Below are 13,700 nucleotides of genomic sequence, written 5' to 3'. Positions count from 1 at the left end.
AAAAATTGCAGCAAACTCAGGAATGTCCTTTTAACCATATGTCTGACGCCATATAACCGTAAATAAAATGAGTTGAGTGCGTCGTTAAATAAACCAGTTCCTTCCTTAACCATGGCTTGGTACAGTGGAATGTGATACAGTGTGTTTTTCTTGTGTAACAATCAGCTATTTACAGAGGCCGGAACAGACATTCCCTTCCATACAGAATGAATGTATCTTACATGTAAAATCCACCTACGCTTTGCATGTCCTTGGGTGGCATTAAAATCAGGCTCTGTGTGTTGCACGTATTTAAGAATACAAACGACCCGTATCGCCCATATCTACATAGTTTCAATATTTCCGATTTTTAGATTACTGTTATTATTGAATATATTTTATATTCAATTGTTTATTCTGGCTCTTAAAGCCGCACACCCTAGTTCCATCCAGCGAAAATAAATTATAATTTGGTTAATCTACAAACCTGTAACACACTTAGATCACGTTTTTATCAAATGGAGTGAAAAAGCAGGTTTTATATCGATAAATACCATGGGAATCCCCATGTCCCAATTGCTTGAAATAATTTTGAAAGTTAGTATTCTGATGTCACCGGTAGATGTCGCTTGAAGCACAACAATGCCTACGTCACGACAAATTTCACAGACTTTGGGGTGCGTTCGTTTCACGTCTCCTGGACATGTTCCAACTGTTTTGTCCTGGTCTTATCCCTAGAGGCACTGATTTTCCGGAATCGCGGAAATACCTATCTGAAACGGAATTCCCGATTTTTTTCCAAAACATTATTTAACTTTAAATAGCGCATTTGATTAATTAAAAATTATTTTTCGAACTAGAAACTATGGACACCGACATCTGCCTGTGCTACGCTACGACACTAGTACCTTTGTATGTTACGCCAAATGTAGAGTATCTAGACGTTTTACCAGTCGTGTTTTTTCGCTTATTCCCGGCGATTTAACGGGAAAAACCGAACATTGTGAGCTAAAATTGTCCGATATTTACTCAAGTGAAAGATATGTTATGTTTGCTTATTAATTTTTAACATTTGCGGCATTGCCATATTTCCGATCTCACAAAGGAATGCAGTAATTGCATATTGTATGCCAGGCTTTGTTCAAAATAAATTATACAAGGGAAGTGGTTTATAGTGTGATCGTTTGTAATTATTTTCCCGATCATATCGTAAAGAAAACCGAAAATGTCCGAAGTCTGTGTCGTGGCGTATTCGTGTTTAAATTTAAACCAAAAATAAATACAAACTACTGACATATTTTACCTCATTGCATATTTATTTTACACCAGCAATTAATTGCGCGGTGTGTGTGGTGTGTGTGTGTGTGTGTGTGTGTGTGTGTGTGTGTGTGTGTGTGTGTGTGTGTGAAACAAAAACAGAATTTGTTTAATACTGAAACGGAAAAAAACGGAATTTGTAACATTATGAAACGAAAAAGGGAAAAATCTGAAACGGAAAATCAGTGCCTCTATATCCCCTCTCCAGATATCGTAAGACTTAGCAAAATTATTTGTTTAAGGGTTTGTAACGTTTTGTATTGAGACACTTACTTGTCTGAACTTTATTGTTACTGAAAATGTTCACGAACTGTGAAGAAAAATCTCACAAATGAACAACAACAAATCGGATGTTTATTGCGCGAACCGTGCACGAGAAAACAAACCGAACCAAAATGATAACGGTCACGTGATATACCAACGTCTGTGACATTGAAATGGAAATATCCCCTCTAAAAATAGATTGGACCTCGCTTGCTTAACGGTTTTTTTCTCGACAACACGTTTCGTGGTTTCACAAACATCAGGATTACCAAAACGCACTTCAGGTGAATGGAAATGTGTATTCTAAATAATAAAATGTAAGTAAAGTGCAATTTTATTTGTGAAAAATGGGGTTTAATAGCGAAAAACAACGCCGTAATGGTTAACAAATAAACGTAACTAGGGTGTGTCCCTTTAATTATTGAGTTTGTGGGTTTGTTTGTTTTTTACCTGTGCTAGCAGTGCTTTGAGACGAAGTTGCAGTGGAAGCTGAAATATATATAGTTTTAAAAGCATGAAGTTTTAAAGAAAGTAGTGACAAGCATAACAAAATACAGGCAAATTTGATTTAGATTATATTAATCATACTTAATTTAATGACTTAGTTTGTAGTCGAACTATGCAGCGTAAAATAATATTATTTAAGCCATAATCATAACTGTATGGTCTATAATTTTAGATAAGATAAGATGTTTAACTTTAAATTATAATACAATATATCAGTACTGCCATCATTCGGCGAACACCATAAGCGTACGAGACAGGGGCGGGGGGGGGGGGCAACTGCCCCCTTAGTGCTGGAGCACAACTTCAAATTCGGGTAAATATTATACAGATATTCGGGCAAAATGTGCTAACCTGAGACCTTTTTACCATCTATTTACATCATTCTACCCTCAAAATTAATTGTAATCCATGTAAAAATGTGTAGTGATTCGTTTGCAGCACTATATAGCTGTTTGGCAGTAATCTTAATATAAAAAAATAATGTTATCCAGATTCGGGGGCACACTCATTTAATTCGGGCAAAAGCCAGTCTGCAAACTTAAATATAGGAGTCCGTATGCCTATGGCAAAGACAAAGAATGACCGACAAACATTTAATAGGTGGGGTGTATTAAATCACACCCTCAATGCGATATTTTAGTATAATAAACATAAGTTATCTGTAGTAGTGGTAGAAGTCGTTGCTGAAAATAATTGTTTTTAAATATAACACTAAAAGGGGTTGGCGATTCTTACGGTGATACAAAACAAATGATGCAAATATAAACAATATTGTCTCGATGTTAAAGGGACAGAACCGAACAGCTCAAGATAATGGTGAGTTCAGGGAAATGAAACGGATTTGTCCAGATTATAACACATCTCAAAATACTCTGATACAGTCGGATCTGCTATAAAACGCATCTGGTATAACAACCACATGTCTGCTAAGGGTAGTTCAGCTATATAGTTTTCCATACACAAATGACAATATTTTATCTAAAATTCCCCTCACCTTGTTTGTTGCATTGTAACATGTTTCCGACAAATAAAATATTTCTACGATTAAACTTTCATATTAAATATAGTTTCTTGTTTAGAATATCAGTGTCTGTATATTCAATGTGTTTCTGGTCGTCTTAATATTTCTAAGACACCCAAACTGTGTGTTGTCTTCAAATAATTAGAAAATAAAATGAAATTTAACCTAATACAGATATTAGAACGATCAGAAACACGTTTAATATACAGCCACTAATATTGTATGCAGAAAAATATATTTGATATGTACATGTAATTGCAATCGTTAAAAAGTGTCTGTTAGTCGATAACATCTTAAAAGTTGCAGCGAACTCAGGAATGTCCCTTTAAATGCTACATGTGGTAAATCCCTTAAGTAGCTATATAACCAGGTTCCACCGAATATAGTGTACTAGTGCCTGTGTTACATGTTGTTGAAATATTTGAGAATTGTTTTACTACTGCTGTTAATTACTAGTTTTGACGTTATTTGATATAATATTCATTACCTGAGGTAGCATTGTTTTGAGAAGAAGTTGCAGAAGACGTTGCAGAAGAAGCTGAAATAGATACTTTGGATAAAAAGCCGAAAGCGTGACAAGAGAACTTAGTGAGAAAAATATTTAAGAGCAGATCTGTTGTAGACTACATTAATAATGTTTCAATAGGACGTTTGTTGACTTCAATAACATTATACATGTGAATCATGCAATATGAACTAATTATATTTTAGACGTAACCATAGTTTCGTATAGTTGAATCTGATATAATGTGTATCTTGTGTAACGATCAACTATCTACAAAGAAAACATCTTCCATATTATATATAAATGAATATAGCTTGCATGTACCATCCACTTCTACCTAACAGGTATGTTTTGTAAGTATCTTTGGTGGCATTAAAGTCAGGTTCCATCATGTATTTAAGAATATAAACGACACATATATCATGTGTACTACTTAACTAATTCACACAGTTGTGGATTACTGAATATCATTTGTGAAGATCATTTATATACATGTTTTGATAATTGCATTTAATTATATAATGTTTCTTTACCTGTGCTAGCAGTGCTTTGGGAAGATGTTGCAGTGGAAGCTGTAATAGATATTATGTTAAAAGCATGAATCTTTACAATAGAAAGCAGCGAGAAGCATAACAATATAAAGGCAGATTTTGTGTAGATTATATTAGATAGAGATTTATGGAATCAACCACTATTTTGCCAAATGCCTATTCGACTCAGCTTATATTCTCTTCAAAAACAGTTGGGGAACCTGACATATTAATGTTAATATCAACAATTAGATCGAACATACGTTTTGACCACATACATCCTAGTAAAGAACGTTCAGGTCTGTTTATCAACATACCGAAACACATTTCATAGTTTGCACGTGCATCACGCAGTTGCCTCGTATAGGTGCGTGGTGAGTCATTCTCGATTTTGACAATTTTCAGGAAGGTCCATTAATCACTGTGGAACATTAACTGTCAATCTTTTTCATTCTGTTGTTATTGTTTTTGTTTTTAGTCATTTTTATTGTTTGAATTTGCGATTTACTGATAAAAAGACTGTCAACTGTCAAATTTCACTTCTGATCCCAATCATCCTTCAAGATCTTTGGTGGTCATAAAACCTACTGTCATACTGAACTACCAGTTGTAATGTTTGCCCAATTAATTCACTATTATCATATAACCATTCCCACAGCTAATATATCTTACAATTTTGTTCCCCTACTTTTTGAAGAGTATATTTACTTATATTTAAGACGTAACCATACAGACGAATCTTTTTTTGTTCTCTTATTTTTTGCAACGATCTCTTATTTATAGAAGTCAGAGAGCAGGGGGTATTGATATGTTACGTATTAAAACACGAGTAGCGAATTCTATTTATCCTACAACATTTCTAAAATAACATTTTCATTGATATTTAGTAAAGCACAGTACCTCCATCGGTAATATGACGTCATCAAGATTAGCACAAATTAGTTTGACGTCACGTATTTTAACTAAATCTTATGAACACGTTACGCTCAGGTGTACAGCTCTTGTTGGCTTGTAAAAAAAAATGACCCATCGACCTCAATCCATTATCTATCGACCTTGCAAATTTGCATATACCTTTAAATTTGCATACCATTATGAACCGAGTTAATACACTAATTTACCATATGGGTATATAACATGGGTATATAACATGGATATCATGGGTAAGTTATAGGATAAATATATGTAAATACTGTTTCAATAATTCAGACTACTGAAGATAGGTGCGGTAAAACATTGAAAATGTTTTATATAAGTTATATAAGATTTTTCATTGCTGTTAATTATTGAATTTGTTATATATAATGTTTCTATACCTCTGTTAGTAGTGCTTTGAGAAGACGTTGCAGTAGAAGCTGAAATAGATATTGTCTTAACGGCTTGAATCGTTACATAATACAGGCAGATTTATTGTAAATTATGTTAATATTGTGTTAAAATAACATGTTTTGATTTTAATGGCTTAATGTGAAGAAGAAGCATGCGGCATAAAAAACACTATTGAATCAAGACAAAACCATAACTGTATTGCATAATAAGATATATAACTTTACAACTGTAATGCTACTTCTGTCCTGGAGAGGCAGTCCAGACTGATGGACTGTGTCCCCAGGGCAGTGTGCTTGAACCTTATAGGTAAGTAAGTAAGTAAGCAACAACAGTACTGTCGGCATTTGGGGATGATAAATGATACAGAATGACAGACATACTTCTGGTGGTGTGTATTACGTCTACACTTAATCAGTTCTGTGATTTCTTAGTATCATAAAAATAATTCACCTGTGGTAGTGGTACTAGGAGTCGTTGTTGTTGAAACAGATATTATAAAAATAACACTAAACGGCGTCTGAGAGTATTGCGGTAATAAAACAAACAAAAAACAATACATTTCGATAAAAATACGAACATCGTTATCTAGACGTTGAACGTGGTATTTAATTTCTGTTCCACGGTATATTACACGTATTTAAGAATACATATATCATTTATACTGTTTAAATAATTCAGACAGCTATTAATTATTGTAAGTTTTTTATATACAAGTTTTGATCATTGCTGTTAATTGTTGAAGTTGTGTCTTTACCTGTGCTAGCAGTGCTTTGAGAAGAAGTTGCCATGAAAGCTGAAAGAGATATTATTTTAAAAGCTTGAACCATTCATAGAAACCAGTGAGAAGCATAGCATAAAAAGGCAGATTCGTTGTAGATTATGTGAATATTATTTTAATAGAACATATTTTGATTTTAATGGTTTAATGTGAAGCCGAACGATGCAACATAATAAAACATTTAATCAAGACATAACCATAACAGTATTGTACAATATTCTAAGATCTAAAACTTTAAAACTGTAAAATAACATTAATACTGCCATCGTTCGTGCACGACAAATGATACAGATCGACAGACAAGCTTCTAATAGGTGGGGTGTATTAACGCCCACCCTTAATGAGTTCTGTGATATTTTTGTATGATAAAAAAAAAATTCACCTGTGGTAGTGGTAGTGATACTAGGGGTTGTAGCTGAAAAAGATATTTCGTAAAAAAAAAAATAGCACTATAAGGGGTGTTTGAGTCAGTCTTCTGGTAATGAAACCAAAAACACGTTTTGATCAAAATACAAAAATCGATATATAGACGTTGAAGGACTCCACAAAACAGCTCGAGATAAACATAACTGTTTTACGGATCATATTAAAACTAATCTCAAACAGATTTTGATAGTCATATCTGCCATTATGTGCATCTGGTATAAGACAGAAGACAGTTCAGCTATATATTTGTCTATACACAAATGAATACATTTTACTTATATCTAAAATTGACCTGATCTTAAAAGCTGTACTGCACATAGCAAATTCCTTTAGTAGCTATAATTAATTATAGTCAAGTTCCGCCGTTTACTGAATGTAAGTTTTAATGCACCTATGTTCCATGCTGACAATATTTTACTACTGCTATTACTTATTGAAGTTACTTGATTTAATGTTTCTTTACCCGAGGTAGCAGAGCTCTGAGAAGACGTTGCAGAAGAAGCTGAAATAGATATATATTTTAGAAGAAAAAGCTAAAGCGTAAAAGAGAATGCAGTGAGAGAAATATTCAAGAACAGATTTGTTTTAAACTATATTAACAATGTTTAAATAAACAGTATACGTGTAAACCATAATGATAAAACTGATGTAACCATACCTTGGTACAGTCCAATCTGCTATAATGTTTATCTTGTGTAACGACCACCTATCTACTTAACATTTCAGATATACACTTCCATATTATATATAAATTAATATAGTTTTCATGCAAAATCCACCTGAACGTATCAGCTACGTTTTGTATGCCTCTTGGGTGGCATTAAATCAGGTTCCGCTGTATATTCCACGTATTTAAGAATATAAACCAGACATATATTATTTATTCTGTTTAAAATACATTCAAACTGATGTAGATGGCTGCAGTTATTATTTTATATATATATATATATATATATATATATATATATATATATATATATATATGCAAGTTTTAGTCATTTTATATAATGTTCTTTACCTGTGCTAAGGGTGCTTTGAGACGAAGGTGCAGTGGAAGCTGAAAGATATATTATCTTAAAAGCTTAAACCATTAAAAGAAAGCAGTGAGAAAGATAACATAGAAAGGGAGATATGTTGTAGATTATCCTAATAATGTATTAATAGTAATGGTTTATTGTGAAGTCGAACCACGCAGCATAAAAAAACATTTAATCAATACATAATCATAACAGTATTGTACAATATCCTAAGATCTGACATTTTAAAACTGTAAAACAACATCAATACTGCCATCGTTTGTGGATGACAAATAATACTGAATGACAAACAAGTTTCAAGTAGGTAGGTGTATTAAATCCTACCCTTAATGAGGTTTGTGATATTTTAGTATGATAAAAAAAAAATTCAAATGTGATAATGGTACTAGAGGTCGTTTCTGAAAAAGATATTTCATAAAAAAAAAGAACACTAAAAGGGGTCTGTGAGTTTTCCGGTAATAAAAACAAAACACATTTTGATGAAAATATAAAAATCGATATATAGACGTTGAAGGGACTCAAAGTAATCTCAAACATAATCTGTCATTACGGGTATCTGGTATAAGACCGACCCATCCGTCTACATAAGACAGTTTATATTTGTCCATACACAAATTAATATAGTTTACTTATTTCTATAATCCACCTGATCTTAAAGGGACATTCCTGAGTTTGCTGCACGTTTTAAGATGTTATCGACTAACAGAAACTTTTTAACGATTGTAATGACATATCAAATACATTTTTTCTGCATAAAATATTAGTGGCTGTATATTAAACGTGTTTCTGATCGTTCTAATATTTGTAATAGGTTAAATTTCATTATATTTCCTTAAAAATATTTTTTCGTACGTACGAAATTATTTGAAGACAAAATCCAATTTTGGCTTCTTACAAATATTAAGACGACCAGAAACACATTGAATATACAGACACTGATATTCTAAACAAGAAAATATATCTAATATGTAAGTTTAATCGTAGAAATATTTTATTAATCGGAAACATCTTACAATGCAGTAAACTCAGGAATGTCCCTTTCAGGCAATGTGGATTGAATGAATGAATGAATGAATGTTTAACGACACCCCAGCAAGAAAAAAAATACATCGGCTATTGGGTGTCAAACTATGGTAAATGTCAGGCAATGTGGATGCAGCAAACTCAGGAATGTCCCTTTAAAAGCTGTACTGCACGTAGTACGTTCCTTTAGTAGCTATATAGCCAGGTTCTGCCGTTTACTGAATGTTCGTTTAAACGTATTCATGTTTCATGCCCTTTAAATATTTGAGAAAATAATTTACTACTGCTATTACTTATTGAAGTTAATTGATTTAATATTTCTTTACCTGAGGTAGCAGAGCTCAGAGAAGAAGTTGCAGAAGAAGCTGAAATAGATATTTTTTTTAAAAGACGCAAGCGTGAATAGAATGCAGTGAGAGAAATACTTCAAAGGCGATGTTTTGTAAACAACATTAATAGTGTTTCAATAAAACGTGTGTTGACTTTATGACATTATACATATGAACGACGATAATAAACTAATTATATTTAAGATATAGCCACAGTTTGGCGTAGTCAAATCTGTTATAATGTGAATCTTGTGTAGCAATAACAATTCTACAGAGATCAGTTCAGATATTCTCTTCCATATTTTATATAAATTAATATAGCCTACATGTATAATCCACCTGAACGTAACAGTAAAGGGTTTTTCAAAGCTCATGGGTGGCATTAAATCAGGTTGCACTATATATTTCACGAATTTAAGAATATAAACAACACATATATCATATATACTGTTTAAATAATCCAGAGAGCTGTTGATCGCTGCTGTTAAATATAAAAAAGTGTTGATAATTGCTGTTAATTTTTGAACTTATTTTATATAATATTTCTTTACCTCTGCTAGTAGTGCTTTGAGAAGAAGTTGCAGTAGAAGCTGAAATAGATATTATTTAGAAGCTTGAATTGTTGTGGTTTATGTTAATATTGTTTTCTGACACACTCGTTGGTGAGAACACCATGCGTTATTTTTTATAGCACATAATTGTTTACACACGTACGTATGTTAACAATTTCAAGACGTACGACTGGCTGCTCCTAGGTCATGACCAGGGCCCCGTTCCACAAAACGATCTTAGTGCAAAGATCACCTTAATTGCATATGTTAGCTGTGCAGTTATGGTGATCTTAGTGCTAAGGTCGCTTCGTGGAACGGGGCCCAGGGGCCTATGTCACTAAACATCGTATGTTTACGTCTGCTACTAGCAGTTATACCGGTCGTGCGTTTACAAGTGTTTGGCGTCTGTTTCACGTAGAAAATTGCATCATTACGGAAGATGAAACATTTTAAAGACAAAGGAAAATGAAATATGTGTTGTCTAACTATATTTGTTGTACTATAATAGTAATAGGAATTGTGGCTTAGTCGTAGATTTACGTTTACGTGCAAAACAAGGCTTACGATGTTTTGTGAAATTGGGCCCAGGGTACCAATGCCATACATCCAATAAAAACAGCACTATGGAAATAGATTATACTGTGACGTATAGTTAACCTGGTAACCATGTGTCTGTGACGAGTAAGGCAGCTACAAGTGCAAAGGGTTGTAAATATCTTTTAGTCGATAAAGATGTTAAAATGTGCTTAAAACCTGGTTTTTGAGGATATGTAACAAATAGAATAATACATTCATGTCTGTTAAATACCACTTATCTCACAACTTGTTAAAAAAACGTATATAACCTGGGATACCAAAATAACGGAGGTCGATTTTAACGACGTTTAACCGTATACGATGTCTAAATACAATATTGTCTATTGCATCGGTTATCTTCTGTCAAATTTTTGAAAATATTTTATATTAGTTAAATGCCGGTATAATAATACCCATAAGTAATTACATGGAAATATCTAGCATAACTACTTGTGGAAGATGACCGTGAGGTTTTGATTCCTGCTAACTGCCACTGTTTTTAAATATTATTAGCAAACGTGTTTTACCTGTGCTGGTGGTAGAAGGAACAGCTGAAGCTGAAAGATAGTTTGAAATGATGCTAAAAGCATGAAGGTGCATGGGCAAGAAAATAGTATAAAATAGCTTTCAGTGAAATGGGAGTGGGTTTTTTTTATAGGGACGAAATCGTTTAAAACAGTCTTTATTAACATATACTCTCCCAATACTATGGTCAAACGCATTTCAGTATTCGTATATGGAATGACATGCCACTGTTTCAGACTTTCAACCAGGTTTCTCTCTCTCTCTCTCTCTCTCTCTCTCTCTCTCTCTCTCTCTCTCTCTCTCTCTCTCTCTCTCTCTCTCTCTCTCTCTCTCTCTCTCTCTCTTACTGCCATGACTTGAATAAAGAAAAACAAATATTTAATTTAATTCTAGCACATTTTTTAAATCGACAATGATTTTAGGAAGAATACAATTCTTACATGTACTGGTGGAGGTAGGTGTGGTTGTAGTCGAACCTGAAATTAATACAACATAATCTCCATGGGTAAAGCAATTGGGGGAATAAAGTTTGCACTGTGTTTGTATTATCAAGTTGTAGTAGGAGTGGAGTAGGAGTCATAATTACCACGTTTGACATCCAACAGCCGATGATTAATTAACAATGTGCTCTAGTGGTGTCGTTAAACAAAACAAACTTTTTGTAGAAGTGGCAGCAGATGTGGCGATAGTAGTATTAATGGTGTAGTAGACAGTGTTAGTAGCAGTAACAACCACAACATATCGTTAGTAGCGGTGGTGGTATAGTGAGTTTGGCAGCTGAGGTATCAGAAGGACTGGTGGTCGTGTGGTTATGGTGTTGGTGGTGATGGTGATAGTGATAGCAGTAGTGGATGTGGTGGCGATTGACGTAGCAGTGATGTGACGTGATGATTCGGGCGGACTCGACGGTGATGATGGGGGCGGACTAGACGGTGATGACGGGGCGGACTAAAAGGTGACGATGGGTGTGGACTAGACGTTGGTGATGGGGGCGGACTAGACGGTGATGATGGGGGCGGACTAGACGGTGATGGTGGGTGTGGTCTAGACGGTGATGATGGGGGCGGACTAGACTGTGATGATGGGGGCGGACTAGACGGTGATGATGGGTGTGGACTAGACGGTGATGATGGGGGCGGACTAGACTCTGATGATGGGGGCGGACTAGACTGTGATGATGGGGGCGGACTAGACGGTGATGATGGGTGTGGACTAGACGGTGATGATGGGGGCGGACTAGACTCTGATGATGGGTGTGGACTAGACGGTGATGATGGGGGCGGACTAGACGGTGATGATGGGTGTGGACTAGACGGTAATGATGGGGGCGGACTAGACTCTGATGATGGGTGTGGACTAGACGGTGATGATGGGGGCGGACTAGACGGTGATGATGGGTGTGGACTATACGGTGATGATGGGGGCGGACTAGACGGTGATATTAATAACAGCAGCACTATTTATTATTTTAAATTTATGTCATGCTATCAAAAGTCATCGATGACCCAGGCATCAATGGTTTATCAACTACAATGTGTTGCCTACATTATCACAAATAATACCTGTCGTCGCCGACGTTGGTGCAGTTGTAGTTGTTGTTGCTGTAGTTGTCGTAGTTGCAGTTGTAGTTGTAGTCGTCGTTGCAGTTGTTGTAGTTGACGGTGTGTCTGTTGTCGTGGATTGGCCTGTAATATAATAATTTTACTTCACTAAAACCTTAAATATTACTTATTAGACGTTTTTTTATTGACTGTTTTTTTTATTGGTTTTATTTTATATCTGTTTCTACATCTTGTTAGATGTGTATTCACTTACCTTAGTTTCAGTACACATAATTAAAAAAGATATTTGTACAATGTTCACCCCACCCCTAATGACACCACCTAGCTGTCGTACGTGTACTTACAGGTGTTTTGTAGGGACAGATTCACACCGCTCACCTGTTCCACAGTACATGTGCACCAACCAGGCCCGTATCAAGTGTAGTGGAGAGGGATATTGGAATAGTTGGACATTAACGGAACATAGTTCTCTAAAAACAATAACACCAGCCTTTCTCTGTATGGAGAGCTCCCGACTCTTATCATAAAGTTAGGGGCGGGACGTAGCCCAGTATTAAAGTATTCGCTTGATGCGCGGTCGGTCTAGGATCAATTCCCGTCGGCGGGTCCATTGTGCTATTTTCTGTTCCAACCAGTGACACATGACTGGTATATCAAAGGCCGTGGTATGTGCTACCGTTGTCTGTGGGATGGTGCATATAAAGATCCCTTGCTACCAATTTAAAATGTAGCGGGTTTCCTCTCTAAGACTATTCACCACAAGAGCACATTGGTTTATTAATCATCTGATATTGGATGTCAAACATTGGTCATTTTGAAATATACTCTTTGAGAGGAAAACCGCTATATTTTCCCATTAGTAGCAATGGATCTTTTATATGCAACATCCCACTGTTAGGATAGCACGTAGCAATGTCTTTAATATAACAGTCGTTGTGCACTGGCTGGAACGAGAAATAGTTCAAAGGGCCCACTGACGGGAATCGATCCTAGACCGATCGCGCATCAGGCGAGCGCTTTAACACCTACGTTCCGTCCACTCGATGGTAGAGGTTTGATGGTCTACAGGATTGGTAGCCTTTATTGACTTTTTTCCGTCCCAAGCATTGCTTCATGGGTGGTATGTTAAAGTCTGCGGTACCTGAGTCGATCGATCCTGCGACCCATCGCACCTCAGTCGAGCGATACTTTGCGCTAGTAGGGGATGGTTCATACGGTAAGACCTGACGATACACTTGGAATTTGACAAAGAACAGGCTGTTATTTTAATACATGAATATTTGTATGTACTTTATATATTTTTATTTTTTTTGTATCATGAGTCCTGCCGGTGATGGTCAGTGGATTATTATTGTATATAGTTCTGCGCTACGTTTATTCCTTGTCAGGCACTGATCCAGGGAGAGGGTGTTGGGGGTGCGCATTTGAATGGTATTTCGAC

General features: G+C 35.4%; 1 protein-coding gene across 1 annotated transcript in view; it reads right to left on the bottom strand.

The window, feature by feature from the left end:
• LOC121381581 (flocculation protein FLO11-like) overlaps window positions 1–13,426 on the bottom strand; it is a 45,760-nt gene extending 32,334 nt beyond the window's left edge. The window contains exons 1-3 of the mRNA XM_041510914.1: window positions 13,401–13,426; window positions 12,260–12,382; window positions 11,647–12,125 (exon numbers count right to left, since the gene is read on the bottom strand). Coding sequence (XP_041366848.1) covers window positions 11,647–12,125; window positions 12,260–12,382; window positions 13,401–13,426 — 628 coding nt within the window. The remainder of the gene's footprint in view (window positions 1–11,646; window positions 12,126–12,259; window positions 12,383–13,400) is intronic.
• Between the last annotated feature and the right edge of the window lie 274 nt (window positions 13,427–13,700).

The sequence above is a fragment of the Gigantopelta aegis genome, chromosome 9 (assembly GCF_016097555.1).
Source record: "Gigantopelta aegis isolate Gae_Host chromosome 9, Gae_host_genome, whole genome shotgun sequence".
NCBI lineage: Eukaryota > Metazoa > Mollusca > Gastropoda > Neomphalida > Peltospiridae > Gigantopelta > Gigantopelta aegis.
Note: the sequence above shows the minus strand (reverse complement) of the source record. Positions and strands in the feature narration are given on the sequence as shown.